Source organism: Cygnus olor, chromosome 3 (genome assembly GCF_009769625.2).
Source record: "Cygnus olor isolate bCygOlo1 chromosome 3, bCygOlo1.pri.v2, whole genome shotgun sequence".
In the NCBI taxonomy this organism is placed as follows: domain Eukaryota; kingdom Metazoa; phylum Chordata; class Aves; order Anseriformes; family Anatidae; genus Cygnus; species Cygnus olor.
The window spans coordinates 25169870-25191191 of record NC_049171.1 but is presented as its reverse complement, the minus strand read 5'-3'; the positions used below and the strand labels follow the sequence as shown (position 1 = coordinate 25191191).

The 21322-nt window shown below is 42.6% G+C and overlaps 1 protein-coding gene and 1 long non-coding RNA gene across 2 annotated transcripts; one reads left to right on the top strand and one right to left on the bottom strand.

Moving 5' to 3' along the window:
• Window positions 1–668: 668 nt before the first annotated feature.
• On the bottom strand, window positions 669–20140 carry LOC121068619. The gene is made up of 3 exons (XR_005818988.1): window positions 19387–20140; window positions 1229–1274; window positions 669–1027 (listed from the first exon to the last, which is right to left on the bottom strand). It is a non-coding gene; the product is annotated as an uncharacterized LOC121068619 (long non-coding RNA).
• On the top strand, window positions 2575–10859 carry GCM1 (glial cells missing transcription factor 1). Its single transcript, XM_040553948.1, has 5 exons — window positions 2575–2737; window positions 4381–4633; window positions 5673–5785; window positions 6799–6927; window positions 9629–10859. The coding sequence occupies exons 1-5, from the start codon at window positions 2636–2638 to the stop codon at window positions 10190–10192; spliced, it is 1161 nt and encodes a 386-aa protein (XP_040409882.1). The 5' UTR covers window positions 2575–2635; the 3' UTR covers window positions 10193–10859.
• Window positions 20141–21322: the final 1182 nt, after the last annotated feature.

Below are 21322 nucleotides of genomic sequence, written 5' to 3'. Positions count from 1 at the left end.
GTGTTATAACACAAGGGACTAAAGAAATGTGGGAAAAAGCTTGTAGGGAGAGGAAATAGCTTTCACCAGCTCAACTGATATTAATTATATATAGCGAACGACAAATGCGTCTCTTTGCTTCTCTTTTGAATTTGACAGTAGATTTTATTCTGTGCACCCAGGTTCTTGGGCCATTCAGAGGAAGCACTCCCTGCTTCCTCTACACCTTTCTGTATTTTAATTATTTTACAGTGACTCTTGCTTAATTGTCTTTTCTAGAGTGAACAGTCCCAGCTTTTATGGATTTTCTATGCCTGAGCCCTTTCTCTTTCTGAGGAGGACTGATCTTTCTGCACAGTATCATAACTGAAAACAATAATGATGGTCTGTGATGGGCAACTTCATAATTTTTGTGCGGTTCTTCACGTCAATCCTTCTGTAGCCTAGCAGCCTGGTGGCTTTTATGTCTGACTCTTTGTATTTATAGAACTGCCCATTTGGTTCTCTCAGTCACTTGAACGAGTTAATTTAGAGCTGTGTAAGAGAAACAAGTACCTTGTATATTACCCTTCTAAACACGAATTACTTTATCAGGGTGAAATATAGTTGGGTTCTGCCATAGGATTAGTTCTGAGACATTTTTGCAGTCTGTGCATTTTTTGTCTTTTTTTTTCTGCTTTCTTCCCTTCCAGATCATCAACAGACACATTAAGAATTGGACCAAAACCAGAATCTTGCTACGTCCTGGTGTTTACTTTCTGTAACAATGAGTATTTACAAAGAAAAAGAAAACAAAAATAAACTAAAGGGCAGGAGAAGAACTATACTGCTTTCTCTATCACAATTCATCTCATAAAATCCTCTTTATATTAAAATAGCATCTCTGGGGGACCTAGAAGCCTATCCCAAAATCACTGACTTTTAAGGGCCTACCTGGAGATGCTCTATGGTTGGCTTAAGTATTTGGGGCAAAACAGGCAGACATCCAGTTCACACTCACAACAGGAATCAGTGCATCTCTCTGCATTAGCTGGGGGCAGGAATCCAACTGAAAATTAAACATGACAGCGTTTTACAAGGACAATGAATTCCATCACATCCCAGTGCCAGAGGTGCTGCTTTCGGCATACCATCATAACAGAATAATTATCATACATTTTTTTTCCAAATCAAAATAATTCAGCACTGGTGTTTTATCTAACTTTTTCTCTAAGAGGATCCGAAGACAGATTTCTTCTACTAGACCTACCTTTCTCAAGCACTTCACAAACCCAGGAAAACATTATAGTGTCTCTCTGTAGCAAGGGAAGGGAAGGGAAGGGAAGGGAAGGAAATGGGGAAAAAAAAAGAAAAGAATTATTTCAAAACTAACAATTTTTCAAGCTGCTACAACTCAGTAATAATTAAAGCTATACAAAAAAAAAAAAAAGAAAAAAAGAAAAAAGAAATGTAATATGCCTCATCATCCCATAATTATTGCTCAAAGTTTTTGCTACTATTTCAGCTTTTGCCAGCAAGTAACTAGATATGTATGACTCACTGTAATTTTGGGTGGGTTTTTTTTGTTATTATGAAATTATCTGTGTCTTTCATTAAACTTTAATATTTAAGTATGGCTTTATCTTTATTGTTGTAACATAAAAGAAGAAATATTTTATTTTCTCTAATAAGATGGAAATTAAAAATCAATTTCTAAGCCATCTCATTTTAAAAAGTAATTTAAAAAGCAATGGGATTGTCATTTTGGATTATATAACAAAATATTTCATGTTTTGGAGCACACGATAGTACAGGAATTATATATTTAGTAAATTCATCCTAGTTTTCCAATGCAGCTCATATGTTGTTTTTCCTGACTTTACTAACTCCATCTTTCTTGAAATGAAATGTGAAAATACAGGAGGATCTGGTGTTTCCTATGTGAATGTATATGAGTACCTGAGTATTTTTAAGCAGTGATGTCTCCTTCTCCTATAGTCTAACATCTCATTTGTACCTCTGCTGGTTTGTGTTGGTGTTTTGTTTTGTTTTTACTTGTCTGCTGCTGAGGAAGGAAAATGTAGGTAGCCCAACCTCCTTTTCCACACTTCCCTCATGCAATTGATAAACTCTTGGAGATGCCAACAGTTTTTGAAATGTCTGAGAGCCATCTCATTTGACATGGTGTAGCAGTCCCCTCTTGTTGCTCACCTCTCTCACGTGCAGTACATGAAATGCCTACCGGGTAAGCAGCAACTCAAAGCACCCTCAGCAGCCACCGAGTTCTTCAATCAGTTTCTCTCTGGAAATATTCATCCAGAGTTAGACCACATGTGAAAGAGTCTGTCAGAGGATTTACAAGACTGTAAACCTGGTGGGACCCAGCAAAATAAAGCAGACAACAGCACGATTTGCTTGCTATTAACCGTGCCTCTGTAACATCATAGTCTATCTCTAAGCTATATTTTCCACTGCATTGCTGGCTTGCAAAACTTTTAATGGAACAAGTTTTTCTGGCAGAAGAACACTGATTTTTATCTTTAATGAGCAGCCTCTCTATCATTTAGCTTCAGGAAACAGCTTCCTGGTTGTAAACTGCTTGAGAGCGCTGACAGCCAGTCAACTTCAAAAGCAGCCAGTAGAGACTTTCTTGCAAAGTTTGGGAAGGAACTCAAAAATGCTGAGGGCTGCAGACAATGTTGTTATGGAGCAGGAGGGCTCTGCTTCCAGAAATGGAGAAATGACAAGTTGGGATATCAATGACATCAAACTTCCCCAGGTATGTGTCCGTGTCTTAGAAATTTAGCCAGTTTTGACCAGTCTTCTCCACTTCAAAAATAACCTCAAAATCTCTCTTTCCTCTTCTGCATCTTGTTGTCTTTATGCTTTTTATCACCTTGAGTTATGGGACGCTGTTGGCTGAAGGGCTAGAAAATAGCCAGTAAAACATCAAAGTTTCCATGCATTTTCCCTTTAATATACTATTGGAAAAGCTGTTGATACAGTAAATATAGCGATGCTACAGATTCATTGTCCCTCTAGTCCATTGGTGGACCAGATGCAGAGAAGGTGGGAAAACTTTTCTCTTGCTTTGCATGCTCAATTGGAGACACCTGGGACTTGATTTTTCCTGTGGGAAGTGCTTTATGAGAAGAGCACAGCGCCTTGCAGCTCTGTGGGCTCAGCCTTGCTGCAGACCAGGCTCCAGCCAAGTGAGCTGGCTTTTGGCATGGGGCAACACTCCTTTTGCGCACCTAGTAGAAGCTTGCCTGCTGTGGGCTGGAAGTCTGTTTTGCAGAGACGTGCTGAGAGGCAGCATAGTGGTCTTTCCTTCCCTCAGTCCTTTTCTTGTCCACCTACCTCAAAATCTCATCCATGTTCTCCACTGAAAACCCACGGCACCCCACAACCCCAGTGTCATCTCCCTGTTTCTTGCCTTAGCACATTTGTGCCAGATTCTCCTGCTGGGTTCCTTCACCATCCAGCTTCACCTTTCAACCCTGTCTTCTTACCCGATCCCAGTTTCTTCCTTACTGTGTCACTGCTGTTTGCCTAAAACCTCCATGTCCCAGGCTACTTCTTGCACTGTCCTCCACCCCAAGGACACCTTCACCTGCATTTCAGCCTGCAGGCTTCCTCCACACCCTTCCCAGTGCTCTCCAATGGCTCCTGGAGGAACAGTTTTTTTTTTTTTTCTCAGTTCATATCCTTACTGTTGTAATGGCTCTCAGTGGCTGGGATCAGCATTTTTAAAGAAAATCCTGTTAAGTTTTTGTACCCCTGCTAGGATCAGCCTTTTCCCTCCAAAAACATCAGAGGGTATGTTTTGTGCTTTACAGCTTACTGCATTTGTTTTGGCTTTGCTTAGTCCACAGCAGTGAAAATAAAACCTAACCAAGTTGTTCTTTGTGTTGGACTTCAAAAAAAAATTTGCTGGTAAGTCTTCCATGGCACTTAGGCCAAAAGGAACCAAAATCTAGACCAAAAGACCTACAGATGTGGGAATAGCCTCAGTCCGATTCTGTATTTGCCCTTTTTCCAAAAAGTCGAGCCAAATCAAGCCAAGTGACTCACTGTAATGCTGCCTGGATGGCAAAATAGGAAAGTATGTGCTGTTATGTCAGGTGCCCCACCTTCCCCTCCTGGGGCAGTCCTGCGCTGAGCTGGACCCACAGGTGGGTAAGAGCAGCCTGCTGGCCAGGCTTTCCTGATGGTTTTGGGTTTGCGAGGAGCCCTGGGGAGTTGAATTTTTTCTTTCTTCCCTCTGCCACTTTCTCCTGGGAGCTGAGCTTCCAGCCTGCATTGCTGCTGTGGTGCCAGAGTGACCCAGACTAGAGGAGACCCAGCAGAAGACCAGGTCTGCTGGCTCCTCCACGAGCTCTTCTCTTCCCCGGCCTAACACCAGCTCTGGTCTCTTTGCAGGACGTGAGACAGACAGACTGGTTTCAGGAATGGCCGGATTCCTATGTGAAACATATCTATAGCTCAGAGGATAAAAACGCTCAGAGGCACCACAGTAGCTGGGCAATGAGAAACACCAACAACCACAACTCGCGCATCCTGAAGAAGTCCTGCCTTGGGGTGGTGGTCTGCGGCAACGACTGCTCGACCCTGGATGGGAGGAAAATCTACCTTAGGCCAGCCATATGTGATAAAGCTAGGCAGAAACAACAGAGTGAGTATGAGGATGGCTGCTCTTTAAATGGCAGTTGATGAGAGAATACAACATAAAACAAAGCAAAGTAGAGGAAACCCTTTGGATTATCCAGCCTTCCCTGTGCCATTCCTTACGTTCAAATGCAACTCTTGATTTTGGAAGAATGCATTTCACATTTCATACTGCTGGGGAGAGGGAGGTTGTTTGCCTGTGTCTTTTATTTTTTTCTTTTTTTTTATATTATTTTTTTCTCTTTTTTTTTTTTTCTTTCTTTCTTAATCTGTATTTCTGATGGAAATTGGTTAGAGGCTGATTTCTCAGGCCCATGAGAGAGGCTCCTGAGAAGGCTGTGCAGCATAGGCAGCTTCCTGCTGTGCTGTTCCTGGTGACCTGAGTGGTGGCTTCATTATTTCATGGGCCCAAGAGTAACTCAGGAGAGTCTTGCAGGAAAGAAGATGCTCGTAAACTATGATGATTGGAAAATAGGCCTCGTACCTACGTCATCAGAGACAAAACAGTGCAAACAGAGAAAATGAGCTGGACACACATTCTTAATGAAACTATTCCAGGCACTTCTTGATTGCTCACTAGAGCTAGCACATACTGATTTCTGAAACTGATGAACGTTTTGGCTAAAGAAAGGTTTTACTCAGGCACTCACTGAGGTCAGAATGATGTCCTTTAAAATAATCAGACAAGAACATATTTGACATTCTACTTCCAAATTAAAAGAACTGAAAGAAAAAAAAAATGAAACTTTGAAGGTAAAAGCCCTTTCTTTAGAAATAAATGACCACACTAAATCAGAATAAAGCTATAACAGCAATAATCTTTGCCAGTTATATTTAGTAATTAAACAGAATGAAGGTAAAAAAAATTTGTTTGCTTACATTAAGTTTTATTTATGTTTGATTTTTTTTTTACATAGCTTTTCCCTAGTGTAATTTCTAAGCCCCAGACTAGAAGTGGCAATCCACCATCAATGAAACCATTGCATCAGATGGGATTCATCTGACTGGTGTTTCATAGGAACTATTTCCCACTGTCTTTGCTCCAGGGAAATGCTGTCCAAACTGCAACGGACCCCTGCGGCTCCTTTCCTGCCGAGGCCACGGTGGTTACCCCGTTACCAACTTCTGGAGGCATGAAGGCCAGTTCATATTTTTTCAGGTTGGTATACGATTACCTTACATTATGCAGGTTAATTTTAAATACTATTTTTTATATTGATTAAGGACATAGTTTTTTCCAACAAATAAGGGCCATTGAATATGACAAGGTCAAGTGGTTGTAAGGACAAAAATTTTCACGAGTATGAAAGGTCCAGAACAACTTCATCTAACTCTGAGGGTACCCCTGCAGGAAGTTGAGTTAGATCTCCAAAGGTCCCTCCCAACCTAAATTAATCTATGCTTCTATGATTTTACAGCACATTACATTTTTCATTTAGGCTCTCACCAAAACCTGTTGATTTTGAAACCCTTTGCCTCAGGTACATAGGAACAAACAAATGCTCAAAGAATCTGAACTGCCATGTTATATCAACCTCTCTGAGATACCATGTATAGGTATGAGGCTATCCCAAGGGATTGTCTATGGAAAACGCCATCTATGCATTATATGCAACTTATACCTGGAAAAAAAGTTTGCATGCAAATGTTTATATAATGGGCACTATTTTGGGAAGCCATACTCCCAGTTTACTTCCACAAAGGCTGGTTTGTCTCCTGTTTTCCAGTCTTCTGAATCTTTACACTTGTCTTTCGCTTACATGCAAGTTAAAAAAAGATTAATTCTCAGTGGAAGCTAATGGAAATTAATGTCCTGATAAACTTGTCTGAAGTCTGAGAAGACTGTAAACGACTGTAGGGGCATTGTAGCCAGGCTTTGGCTGACATTGTGGCTTCAGTTGGGTCTCCAGTGTGGGGTGTCTCTTCTGCATATAAATGTGGTGTACTGGTTTATTGTGCTTTTACTCATTTAAGGAAATTTCTGCCCCATCACACCTTATTTGAGATCTGTTTGTTACTTGAGCTCACGTTAAATAAGTCTTAATAATGCAAATCATTAAACTAGGCTGCGTGTGTGTTTTTGGCCAGTGGAAAAAAAAAAAAAAAACTGCTCCCTTTATATTAATAACAAGGTTGTTTTTAACTTTAACATATCACAATTACTTTCTAAAGTCCAAAGGGGCTCATGACCATCCACGTCCAGAAACAAAACTAGAAGCCGAAGCACGGAGGTCAGTCCAAAAAGCACGGACAGCTTTTTCTCCGCCTTCTCCTAGGTTAAAAAGACTCCGGGAGATCAAGGTAACTTTTATTATCAATAAATGAAATTGCAGGGTGAGGGATCCAAAGTCCAACACATTGTACTGAGGAGGTTAGCTAGGCTTTGGTTTTGGTGGGAGCAGGCTTTAGGTCTCTGCATACTACCAGGTGAAGAAGGAACAAGGGTGTCCTGAGCATCCTGCTCAGCTCAGCACTGCTGTCGATTGCCAGCATCCCCCAGCCAGAGCCCCCTCGAGCCTGGTGGCAGCAGGAGATTACCTCTACACTGATAAACAAAGCAGGGCTGGAGGACTACCACTTCACTATTCACATGGCCCTTGGCATGGTTTTGGCCAGTGTGAACTCATGCTTGCAGACAGTCCTTGGCCTCATTTTATTTAGTGGTGTGGATGTAGCTTTGGAACTCCATCTCTTTCCTGGTTTAAAATGCAAGAGTTCTCTTCAGAAAATTTTCCTACAAGTGTTCTGTTAATGCTGCCCCATAAATTAAATTATTTATAAATAAATCTGGGAAGAAAGTAATTGGATATTTGGTCTAACCAATATTGATACTTAAGGAGAATATTAGTAGGTTTTAATTGGAGTTAACTATAGTATTGATTACAGCACCTCATGAGAAAATTGTAACAAATGAACACTCAAAAACTGGGCAATGGCAATAACTGGGCTCAGGAGGAAGATTTGTGTGTGTGTGTACACACACATAAACACACTGCATACTGTTTTACAACTGAATACAATATACAATATTACCTATATTGTATGTCTATTTTATACTGAGTATGGGTGTGGAAGCACTTGTGGAAGAGAGCATCTACACAAGTCCCACAGACCATTGTGTGCCTGATGGAGGGAACCATGTAGAGCAGTGAGGGTGAGGTTGCCTCTAGTGACATTCCTTGCAAAGGTTGTGTTACACTCACCTGTACACCACCAGTCTTTCCATGCAGTTTGTCTTTTGATGTGCTGAAGATGGTGTATCCTCCCCAGCCTGGAGTTAAGGATAGTACTTACAGCCTCTTTGTCCACAGAGTAAAGGGATAATAGGACCGGGTGGGGAAGCTGGGGAATCCAGGTGTCCAAGAAATAGATGAAGAGTGAGCAGAGGAAGTCAAATCCATTTGAATGGAATATGAATTTAAAAGCTGAGCCTATTTCTGCTGGAAATATTAAAAAGGACACTAAAAAACAGAGATAAGGAGTGACGTTGATGAAGACACTCTGACTTGGGATCAGACAGTTGGAGAATACGTGATGGACAGACAGTGACATCTTGACACAAGTGCGTGGGAACACAAAGAGATGAACTTCCATGTTATTATCTAACATATATTGAAACAATGATTTTCATACTGTTGGTTTAATTTTGTCCTTACGATCACACTGAATTAATCCTCACTTACTGAGCCACATGGCATTTTTTGCTTTTATTCCCAAGTCTACATGTCTAGAGGGTAGGACCCTCTTTCTCTTTCTACAACACCTTTCTACAACATCTTCCTGTTCTCTTTTTTTTTTTTTTTCACTTCATATTGTGTACGAGTAGGAACTACTCCTACATATCACCTAATAAAATCTAACTATCTAATAAATCTCTAACAGCCCACTCTTCAGCTGCTCTGACTCCATGCAGTCAGGGTGATTTCATTTACCCTCAGCTGGCTTTTCAGTTCATTGCTCTCAGGCAGGTTTGTCTTGGAAATGACCCGTTGTATTCCTGTTTTTGCCATGAACAGATGTAATACAACATACTCAGCAGTCTGATTTCACATGCAGAGTTTGTGTTGCTGAATTTTCTCCTTAGAAAATTCAATTTTGATGTGCTCACAAGATACGAGACAGGAGAACTGTAGAAAATACATGAGTCCAAAATAGAAAAAGTGATATGTAGGATGTTTTCTCGATGGCATCACCTGTTTTTAGCTGAAGATGGGCTGGTCCTACATCAGGTCATTGGAATTTCTCCTCCTGGTAAGGGGAGAGCTTTGCTACTCTGGCAGTCAACAAGTCAGAAAATCACTATAATTAAATGTATGCAAAAGCAGGATTACAAAAAAAAGAGACCTGTAAGTACTAATCAGAAATGATAGCACAGAGTGAGCATTGTGAAAGGAATTAAAATGTGTAAAATTATAATCCAATAATTAGGGCATTTAAAGAAGTTGAAAATTATCCAGGAAAAAAAAAATGACTTAGAAGAATAATTCCAGTGTACTGTTCCCTCCTTGAATGAAATATCTGTTTGTGGCACCCAAAAAAAAAAATCAGTTAAAAATAGAAGTAAAGATTCTTAAAAAACTGGAGCATAATATTGGATCAGAAAGGTCACTTCAAAACAATCAGTTACAAAAATCTTTTCCAGTTTTCCAAACTCTATAGAAATAATTTAAATTCTGTGGAAGCGAATTAGAATTAATATTAGAATAATTTCATTTTCAGGTGCTTCTTCAGTATATCCTGAGAGCTGTGAATGTAAGATCTAGTGGTTATTTAATATTAAATAAGGATTTGGGTGCAAACTGATGAACCAAGCCCACAACCGTGACATCAGAGCCCCTGTTTGGTTTGTCCCAAAGCCCCCAGGCACTACTCTGAAAGGAGGCCCTGCTGCTTTGCCTGCTTCATTACCCACATTAATTGAACGCCTTTTTGAATGCATTGACCTGCTGTTGTTTTATGTTGCTAAACTGGACTGTGTTTCACTAAACCCTTCCTTTCCTAGTCTCTGACAGGTGAGACGCCCACCCAGGAGGCCTTGCCTTTGCTGCTTTCCAAGCCGGACGGTTACGTGCTACCTGCCAGTTTTGGGGGACATTTAAGCAAACGCTCTCCAGAGCAGACACCGAGCAGCTGCTTTGGGCAGCCGCCGTACCTGAGGGTGGCTGGGGAGGACAAGGAGGGCCGGGTGCACCCTGCCCATGGCGGCTCATGCACACAGGCCTGGAGCAGCACCCAGCAGGTCCCCAGCGTGCCACTGGTGACAAAGGGTGGCCACAACCCCCTCAGGCCTGGTGCTGGTCCTTCAGGGGAGGAAACCTGCAAGAGAAAAGGCCCTCTGGCCTACAGCAGCGGCTGCCATACCTTCCCTCCTCCACCATACCCCCCGCCTCAGCAAGGGCCCTGCCTGGTGGGGTCACACCACCACCACCATCACCACCACCATCACCACCACCACCTCCCAGCACTCCTCAAGGGAAGCCAACGAGATGAGGAAGAGGCAAAGCACTGTACAAACCCCAGCTACTGCAACAACGACATGTTTTTTAACCTGTACCCGTTACGGTGACCGAGTTAACATTTCCTCTCTGTCATCCACTTCTGGCAATGGGGCTAGCTCTCCATCCCCGGCTACCATGCTGATTCCCTCTTTATCTTCTCTTTTAGACCTGAGGAAGGGCTTTTGTGCCTGCAGACCCATCTCTGCTCTTTTTTTTTTTTTCTAAAAAATAAAAATAAAATTAAAAAATTCCCCCACTAATTCATTGATCTAATAAAAAGCATCATCTCTTTCTACAAACTACCTTGCTACCATCGCATTTTGGTAGCATTTCATACCACCAGTCCTACGACTATACTGGCTGACCCAGTTTCAGACGTGTATTTTGAAGGTGCCTCACCGCTTTTTCCATCCACTTTTCAGGTCTTTCATTGCACGCTGTAACAAATCCTTCAGCATCCTTTCCTACAGATCACCCTATTTTCTGACCACTTCTGTAAGCTGTATTTCATCAGGAGATATCCATTCCCTAACATCTGTTTAAAAAACATAGCATGCCAAATATGATATTTTTTGCCTGAATTTAGTGATCTGTCTTTGAGATCTTTGGCAAAGGTTTCTTTACCTTTTTCCCATAATTCATATCTGACTTTCCCTACCTCTCTTGCTCTCTGCACTGCGTTTCAGGGGCCACCAAGCCCGCACCATGCAGAGGGAGGCACCAACACGTCCCACTGCCAACTCTGCAAGGAAGAGATGAGGGGCGTCGAGTCTGGAGCCACATTTCATGGCTGGTTCCTTCAACATCCATGGCTCCACACACTGCCCACCCTTTGGAGTACAATACAGCATTGGCAGTCCCTACCTGTGGAGCAAGCCATGCCTGAGCAAAATAACTTTTTTATTGGGATGAGTCTGGGAGGACAGTATTACAAAACAAGTGGCAATAAAAACTTCACAGTACCTCAGACTGCAGCATATCTGGTGTCCATCAAAACAGGTTCGGTCTTCTCATTTGTCTTTTTTTTTTTTTTTTCTGCTTGTTTTCAACTTTTTAGACTTTTTTTTTTAAGTACTCGGGAATACATTAGCTATTAGGGAAATGGCTCTAATTATGAAGGGTGGTGGAGTTTAGAGACATTTATGAGACAAGAACAAATTATATTTATAGAGCATTTCAAAATGTTTATTGAAATTTGTGAAACAGACTATGTGTAGTGATTTTAAAAAAAATCTAAATGTAGAGCACAAAATAACAGCCCGCTGTTCTAGTTGAGGGTCAGTTCACCAAACTTTGATTTACTCCCATGCTACTATCAAACTCCACTAATACCAAACTCTATTTGGTTTTATTATGGTTTATGTTTTATTATGGCTCAGTATCTTAGGAATAAACATCAAGGGTAATAACAACCTCTAAGACAGCAAAAGGGAATTCAGTAAGAGCCATAAGCACTGGTGCTCCGAGAGGTGAGATGCAGAAGGGACAGACAGATCCCATCAGGCTTCGTGTCCCATAGCTGAGATTCCTCTGTGGCTGCCCAACCGGCCACACCAGCAGCGACCCTGCCCACAGACATCTTGTTCTGCTTTGTCTCACCTTTCCTCCAAATTCCTTACATCTTGCAGCTCCTGCTTATGATCCCGTGCACCCAGGCCCCAGGACTGACCCCCAGTTTGGGGGGGACCCACAGCCCCCATTCGCACAGTGCTCATTGCACCAAGCATGCTTCCAAGTTAAACACATTTGAGGCTCAGGGATAGAGCAGTATTCCCTTTTGAAAGCAGGAAACTAGCACACAGGGTGACAACAGGGTTTTTCTCAGGTAAAGCACAGAGAAGGTTTCCAGACTTGCATGCTGCCAGGGTCAGTCTGACCTTATTGCACCGACTTCTGTGTTGGCAGCAACCCTCCCCATTTTTTGGTACAGTCTGTACATTGGATCAATTCCATGCCAGATTTATAACCATTTGGCTCAGAATATGAAGACACTAATCCCAGCTGTGAACTTTGCAAGACTGACTTTTTGCAACGTTTGGGATATGTGAAAAGAAATGTATGTACCTCTCTGCTTTAGGCCTCTCCTAACCACTTCTAAGGTATTGTGCTTGTTTGTGGGCAGTGATAGGAATCAGAGGTGAAAGATGGCATCAGATGCATTTTACCCTGCAATTTGAAGAAAATATCCTGATTACTGAGGTAGTTTGGGTTAGCTCTATGAAGACACACTGATCTATATGCAAGGATATACCCTCAGGTAACACTGCAACCATATTCTCTGCTGCAGAAAATGTTTTTCTGCAAGGTGCAGCTGCAGCAAAATATTAGGAAGACAGCAGAGAAGGATGTGAATGACTACATAGATGAAGGGCTTTGTTCCAGCTTACAGGAGTTTCAGCCAGCTGTAACTACTGCCAAAGCTTATGTAAACATCCCTGCATGGCATGGATAGTCTACACTCACTGCTTTCCCAAGCTCTTAGCTTTGAAAACCCTGGCCTCAATGTCTAAAGGGTAATTCTTTGGGAGTAGTCCCAGTGCTTGCTTTAAAGCAAGTATTTTGATATATAAGGGCTCTTCTAGGCCATCAGAGACACCACAGCAGTTACTCAGTATGACACACAGAGCCAGACTGTGTCTTACAGGAACATAATATTTCTGAATCTCGTTCATTTTTTTCTTTGTTTGACTCAGAATCACAGAATGGTTTGGGTTGGAAGGGACCTCAAAGATCATCTAGTTCTAACCCCCTTGATCATCTTCATGATCCACCTCTGGACTCATTCTAATACATCCATAGCCTTCTTGTGCTGAGGGCCCCAGAGCTGAATGCAGCACTCCTGGTGGGGTCTCACAAGAGCAGAGTAGAGGGGGACAATCACCTCCTCCATCCTGCTGGCCACGTTTCTTTCGATGCAGCCCAGGATACGGTTGGCTTTCTGGGCTGTAAGCACACCTTGCCGGCTCATGTCAAGTTTCTCATCAACCAACACCCCCAGGTCCTTCTTCTCAGGGCTGCTCTCAATCCATTCTCCACCCAGCCTGTGTTTGTGCTTGGGATTGCCCCAGCCCAGATGCAGGACCTTGCACTTGGCCTTGTTGAACCTCATGAGGTTCACACAGCCCCACCTCTCCAACCTGTCCAGGTCCCTCTGGATGGCATCCCTTCCATCCAGCGTGTCGACCACACCACACAGCTTGGTATCATTGGCAAACTTGCTGAGGGTGCACTCAATTTCACTGCCCATGTCATCGACAAAGATGTTAAATAGTGCTGGTCCCTCTAAATGCAACATTTAAAGATGAACTCTAGACAGGTAATCAGGGGGAACTACTTTATTTTTATTGTTGTATTGCAATAAAATTCAGTTGGATGCTTCCATTTTTTCGTTTTTTGTTATCCTCAGAATATCATTGTAAGAAAGGGAAAGGCTTCTGTATCAGTCATGCTGACAGGGTGATGGAAATGCAGAACATGGATTTGACCCACATCTCCCAAGCTCTGGGCACAGACCTTGCCCAGTTTCTTCTGGCTTTCCTCTAACTTTGTGCGTGAAAAGAATTGCAAATCAGGCTGAATACAATCAGATGTTTTCATTTTCAACCACTGACACAAAATCCCCTGCCTTTGGCAGAGTGAGGCTATAAACTGTTTCGATGTGCAAGATTATGGGCTGCTTTCTAAAATGTGCTCCTAAATGCATTTTCTATATTTCTAAACAAAATAAGTATGTCAAAATGCTGGTGACAGAAAGCACTCCAGCGTCGTAAGGTTTAGGAGATACACTCCCAAGTAATTTTATCAAAGATTTTCTTTCCTCTTCGCCTTTGTGAGGTTTACTAAATGGTGTGTCTGATATTCATGGAAATTTTGTTCTGTTTCACCTCAGTATAGTCACTTAGGGCTTTTTAAGTTGTTATAGCCATGGAGTTAGAATAGGACCATCTAATCTTTTACTTTATTGCACACAAAATGTAGACGTGGTCCCCACGGTGTGTCTCAGCAGGGGGGCAGCCTGTCCGTGCCAAGGTAGCAGCTGCAGGGTGGGGGCCCAGGAGAGGCAGGGGAGGATGGGGAGGTGATGCTGTATATTTAAGAGTTACAGATGAAGAAAGTCTGCTGGTGTGAGATTAAAAATGGATGCAATCAGTAATCAAGGCAGAGCATAAGTAGGATATTAATGCTGCACATCTGAAAACCCTAAAAATTTGAGCCTCGCTCTTGGGCAAGCAATGTTCTGAAGACTGGAAAAAAGCAAATGTCACTCCTACCTTCAAGAAGGATGAGAAGGAAGATCTGGGGAACTGAAGAGAGGGGGGAATGGCGACCAGATGACTGGAAAGCAGCTTTGCTGAGAAAGACTTTGAGGTCCTGGTGAACACGAAGCTGACCATGAGCCAGCAATGTATCTGTGTGGCAAGAAAGGCTAAGAGCCTTCTTGGGCAGGGTTATGAAGTGGTGCCAGCAGGTCAAGGGAGGTGATCCTTCCCCTCTGCTCAGCACTGGGGAGGCCACACCTGAAGTGTTGTGTCTGGTTTTGGGCTTCCCTATACAAGAAAGATAGGAACATACTGAGGGCAGGGGGGGAATGTCCCATGAAGGGTCAAAGAGATGATTAAGGGACTGGAGCATCTGCTATCTGAGGAAAGGCTGAGAGGGCTGGGGCTTTTTAATCTAGTGAAGAGAACTCTCAGAGGGGTGATTTTTTTCAGTGCACATATATATATATATCTGAGGGCAGGGAATGAAGAAGACAGAGCCAGTCTCCTTTCACTGGTGCCCAGTGACAGGATGAGAGGCAACGGACACTAATTAAAAAAAAAAAAAAAGAAATTCAGTCTGAACACGTGAAAATATTTTTTTTTCACTGCAAGGATGGTCAAGTACTGGCACAGGCTGCCCAGACAGGCTGTGGAGTCTCCTCCTTGGTGACCTTCAAAAGCCACCTGGACATGGGCCTGGGCACCCTGCTCTGGGTGTCCATGCTTGAGCAGGGTTTGGGCCTGATGGGCTCCAGAGGTCCTGCCAACCTCAGCCATTCTGTGAGTCTGGGAACACTTACTCCATCAGATGGAGCTCTTCTCAAGCCAGTTGCAGCCTCCAGATGCTTCTGCTTGAATTAGCCATGTACCATGTGGCACATCTGAAAAGTCATCCAGCAGCCTGACTTACCAGGATCATCCCCGGGCAGCAGGACAAGGCCTTTGTGGCCCTGCAGTGAACAGCAGAAGTGATCTGAACACCATAAGAATCCTTTGCTCTCCTTGTTGGATTCCTTGATTTCTGTGAGCAACACAAGATGGTCTTCTGAATGGCAAGTAGTTCCTGAGGCACAGGCAGTCCCTTCAGAGGACAGAGCAAGCCAGGAAGGTCTCTGACCAGCTTTTCACGCTGAGTTTATTCCTCCTGTTTTAAGTTAGTAAATGAAGACGCAAAACTGCCTTGGAGGGCTTGCCTCAGATGTGAGTGTTTTTCATTTCTCAAAACCAGTTATGCCAAGGTTCACACTGCAATTCCTCACATTGTCTGGCAGTTGTATCATCAGTGACGTGACTCATGCCTTCTGTTACCAAGCATTGCCCAATCTGTTTGCTCTTCTAAAGACAGTCATAAATACTATAAACCACAGCATGAGCAGTGTCCTCTTTTGCTTGTTGCTTTCTGTGCTTGACAGAAACTGTCAGGGAAAGGCCAGAGCCACAGGCAACTGTGCATCCAGCTCCTTTTTGCTTCTAGAGGAGACAGCAAACGCCTGAAGCAGGATCAGGTCCCTCACCCCCTGTCCCTAAGAGAGTGTCCCTACCAGGACATGGTGGGGAGCAGCTGGTGAGGCCTTCACCTGCCCCAAACACCAGGTGGGGAGCAGAGGAGCGACCATGTGCTGCTCTCAGCACATCTGCAGCCCCAACCCTGGCTCCTGTGGGACCAGGGGTGGCAGGGTGAGGTGCTGGCGTCCCAACCTTAACTGGATGGTGCTTAGGCAGCATGCAGGCCCTGACAGCAGTGAGTAAAGGCTACTACGTACACAGCTGTGACCAAACTAGCGCCTGTGGATACTGTAAATACTAGGCGTCGTGGAAAACTCTTTCCTAAACTTGCAGTTAACCTTTACACACAGCTGTACTGCTAAATGTAAGAAAGCAAGGCTTATCTTCAGCCAAAAGAAGTAAATCTCCATATCCATGATTTGCAGGAGAAGCCCTCTCAAAAACAAGAAGCCCTCTGCGGCCCTCCTCTGCTTGGTGAGGCTGCAGCCTCTCAGCACAGCTGAGATGAGGCATCCTGCTGCAGGCAGACAGTGCTCAGCCCCCCTCAAGCTTGTCCTTCTGCTTTCCCTGCTCTTGCCCAACCCCTTAATAAAGCACGCAATTTGCTCTTTCCGGTAAAACTCGAACTTTCCTGTAAACCTAATGCTTTCTCAAAAAGGTCCCTCCCGGGCGCCAAGGGAGCACTTCGGTATTTTTAAATGGTTGGTCTCTCAGAAGCTCTGTTCCAGTAAGAGATGCAAACCTCATTACGCAGCAACGAGCTTCAAGTTTTTCTAAATAGATACTTTTAAACACTCTCAGTGGGTACCTGCATCAAACCTGTCTGAACCCAGTATAATTGAATCTTTGGTCACATTTATTCATTACCTGGTCAGCAGGTTCAAAAGTTATTGATGGAAACGGTTTGACTGACAGCATGACTGTGTAATACTTTGTTGTTATTGTGTTTTTGTTTTTGTTTTTTTTTTCAGGGTGTTGGGGAAGAGCTGGCTAAAAATTGATCTGCACTCACAGGGCTTGGAATCCAAGCACACGTCAATACCAGTTCACCGAAGAGTGAGTGCAGCAGATATTGCTGCTGCTGCAAGTAGTTGTGATTGTCCAAACAAACTACATAACATGGGCTTTTTTTCCATCATAATACCCACCTCATCTCCGTGATGACCATAATGTTACCAGCTGTTATCCCATCTTAGTACTGTTGATAGCTAAGTGCAGATTTACAGAAAGGGAGCAAAAACTCCTCTCACTAAGATCCTTGCTCAGGATCTCCCTTCTCTTTCCATAAAATGCTAGTCACAGCCCTGCAAATGGCACAGTGGCATTAGGAGTGACAGTTAGTTGAGACAGACTCCCTCTGGAAAACTATTAAGGAAGCGAATGCAATTTCTAAGTGCCAGTGACCTAAAAAGTCCTGATTTACCTTATCCTAGCCATGCAGGCTCTTTGTTCTTATTTAGTAGGAACAGAGTTGGGGGAGTTTGAAACTACCTCCAAGGAACTCACTGTTCCTGCATATAGTCAATGGTAGCTGTATAACTACAACTTAATGCTCCTTCAGTTTTGGAAATAAGTTATTCTCTGTGTCTGGCTCTTTCCCGTTCAAGCACTCATGCCTGCTCCCAGGCCTGGGCTTCAGGAAAGCTCCGGGTCAGAACGAGAGCAAGCTTAGTTCACACACATCTCAGTGGCGGCCAGGATCACTTCTAGATCACTTCTATCTGCAAAGTGGGTAGTTTGGGCATAGCTGCAGTTGGGATTGCCAGCCAGGTTCTCCATCATTAACCCCAAAACGCCTCATGACAAAGGCACGCAGCCAGTGCCAGGGCAGCCAGTCAGCCAGAGCGCCCCAGAGAACAGCCCAGCGCCTTGTACGGCAAGAGACAGAGTGGGACCCACCGCGTGGGCTGTCCCCACAGCTTCAGGGATGCTCCATCCACACACCATGGGAGCCCCAGGGCGAGTAGTGTGCAGAGATGTGGGTTTTGCATCATTGTGCTCCTGCCTACCCTCCATGTCGTCATATGGACAATGCCCAAATCAGCAGGTGTACTCTGAATACATCTGCAGCACAAGGGCTCCTGAAAAACTTAAGACTCCTACTTTTACTCACTTTTTTCAATCTTTTATCACTTTAAAACCTCTGCAGAATAGATGTGATTTTAACATAAGACAATCAGAAATGCTGCTGTGTGGAACCTCAGAGATCACCAGCTGATCAACAGGAAGCCCCGTCGTGATTTCTTTGTCCCAGTGAGGGACAGTAATCACATACGATCTGCTGTATGGTTTGGGTCCCATAAAAATGTTTCTAAATTAGAGTCCCTTGAAAAGAAAGAAGAAAAACTTGATTCACAGCTTTGCACATACCCAGACAAATATTCATCTTATCATCAGCTTACTTTTTGCTGTAGTTTTTCAGGTTCTACAAACTTTTTTTTTTTTCTTTTTTTTTTCTTTTCTTTCTTTCTTTCCTTCTTTCTTTCTTTCTTTCTTTTATTTCTTTCTTTCATTCATTTGTTCATTCATTCGTTCTTTTTATGTGAAATTTTTAAAAAGACACACTCTTTAAAAAGGGGGCAGGTTCCAAATGAAACTGCTGGCAACTGTTTTGTCGGCTGCTACAAAAGCTAATGCTCCACCCCCACCCCCCAGCCTCTTTCCACTTTATTACCACTGGGAAATGCTGCTGACTTTAATATCTGTAAGTTTATTTTGCCCAGACTTTACTTTCCAGATCACCATCTGTCTAGACACTGTCAATTACTAATGTATGTACTCAAGGTGAGTTTAAGGGTATTCAATATTTTCTTCTCCATGTGATTAAATTTCCCGGCAGTACAGAACCAACCCACTACATTTGTATTTGTCATTTCAGGCAGATGTCACATCATCTAAAACAAATTAAAGACCTTTTCATCAATTTTTACTGAAACCAGCATACAGAGGTTGTGGAAAGTACAATGAACTTCAAAGGTCTCCTGAAAGGTTTCATAATAGCAGTTATCTTTGCCTTTTGCCCCCTCCTAAAAAATGGTGAGGTGGAAGAACTACACTAAAGGTGCCTGCTCCCCTAATTGTCTTAAGAGCAAAGTCACCTGTTTGTGTGACCACAGTTCCAGTCAGGAGACAAGGATGACACATTTTAGGGAAAAGAGAAGAAAATGATCCAATATTTTGTCTCTTTCTTTCAAATGTGTAACTGCTAGCTGATAAAGGTTAACATCTCTGTAACCAATTGTCCACCCAGGTTAATAAACACTGAAGCTTGAAGTACTGGAGCCAAACCTAAGTTCTGTACACTCCAAGAGGCAGTGTTGAAATTGCACTTCTGTACAGCGTACCATCCTTCATCGTCTAAGGATGTTCCCATTTAGCACATCCGCTGCTTTGCTTCCCATTTAGAAGCTGCTCTGGGGTTTGGGAAGCAAATACAGGACTGAAAACTCCACTCAGATTCAGACACTTAAAATCCCTTTGAGGAGCTGGCTTACCTGTTTATCCCCATTCAGCTGTCTTATCACGGACATCTTACAGTGCAGAAAGGCAAGGAGCTGAACGCCTGGCAGGCTAAACCTACAGCTTGTTGCATTTTCTCTTCTTTTTTTCTGGAATATTCTCAAGTTTTAAAGAGGTAAGGAAAAATCAGTATTAAGTACCCAAGAACACTTCCCACTGCGGTGTGCCACCTAATGGCCAAACAGCATCACTGGGCGCTGACAGCAGTAAGCACGCGCCACAAAGCTGCACCCCAAAGCTTTTCTTCGTTATAAACCACCTGCACGGAGGGGTACCACTACTGGGGTGGAGGTGGGGAATCAAACAAGAACATTCCTTTGCAAAAACAAATAAAATTAAATTAAATCAGTCAGAATTTCTGTTTTAGCAACTTTTGCTAACAGAAAAGGTATATATATATATATATATATATATATTTGGTTAGTTATTAAACAGACCTGCGTGCTATGCTGTTTCATTCTTTATTTGTGGATTATACTTGTTAATATAATTTATTTACCATCATTTCCAAAGTCTACCTGTGATCTTCAAACAGAGGAGATGCAGTTCTATTATCACCTTTCTCCACTGGTTGAATATTTGTGAAAAAGCAATTCCATATAGCTCTCTACAATCTTGTTGTTTAATCCACAATAAAATCATGCATATGCTGTCAATAATCTTATCAAAAGCAAATATTCAGCATTTTCATTCTGATTTACTCTTTGCATTATATATGACCACACGTCCTACCAGCTTGTAGACAAGGTATCTCTTACAAAAGCAACAGTTGTGACAAGTAATTTTTTCATCCTATTATATAGGATCCTAGCTATTTTTCTGTTACCGTAATGGAGGTAGAATTAATGAAAATAAATTTATTTGGGGTGTAAATTTAGCCTGGAAACATGCAGGGTTGAGCACTTGTACTTACCTTCTCAAGGGAAGATTCATTAATTCAGAAACAAAAATGTGTGAAAAGGTGCCTACTCATTTTGGCTTTCCACACTGAAGAATAATTTAATTTTCCAGGATTTACTAGTCTCAGTTTTCTTAGCTCGGCATCTTACCCAGCAATTTCTCACAGAGCATTCTGAGGCTAAATTAATAAATGTGCTACAGAACTATTCAAAAGATGCCGGAATACCTGCAGATGCTGAAGTAAGAAGGTTGCCAATCGTGAAATATGTAAGAATATTACCTTCAGAAGCACCATGTGCTACAGTATCAGAGCTGAAAGTTTTAGTTGAGAGAAAATGCCATTTTTATGCATCCCAAAAGTTCCCATTCAGTAACAGATTCTAGTTCCTCTTTCAAATCCTTTGCTTCAACCAATATTATCTAGGACTTGGTCTTTTAAACATTCTTTTAAGGACTCAGAAGCTAATCTCTGGACAGGATAAATATACATCAGAGCGCTAACTGTTCCTTTCAAGCCAACCATTATGCAAGTCACTTGACCAAGAAAGCTGCTAGTCTTAAGCATAAGGGACAAAGTGCAACTCCAAACTGAGTGACTATCAAGTGGAAGTTTTCTCTACGTGTATTAGTACTAGATACCATATGCAACGCTAATTTCTGTGACTCAAACTGTTTTGTGAATGTATATAAGCCTTCCTATTTTTCTCGTCTTCAACAGAAGATGAAACAGAGAAGTACATGCTTGCCTTTTCAATGTTGACAAGGTTCCAAATATACTGGCATACATTCCAGTGGAAGTTTCTTGGGTTTAAACAAATAAATAAATTAAAATAAATAAATAGAAACACCTGAGTCCATTGTTTTCTTTCTTTCTTTAAAAACCTTGTGTAAGCATGGTGCGTTTTTGAAATTCTGACTGGGTTGGCTCAAGCTTTCTGAGAGAGGAGCTGAGCTCAGCAACCGGAAAGTGTCTGCAGCTGATCTTTTGCTAATAGCACTGAATCACTCTCT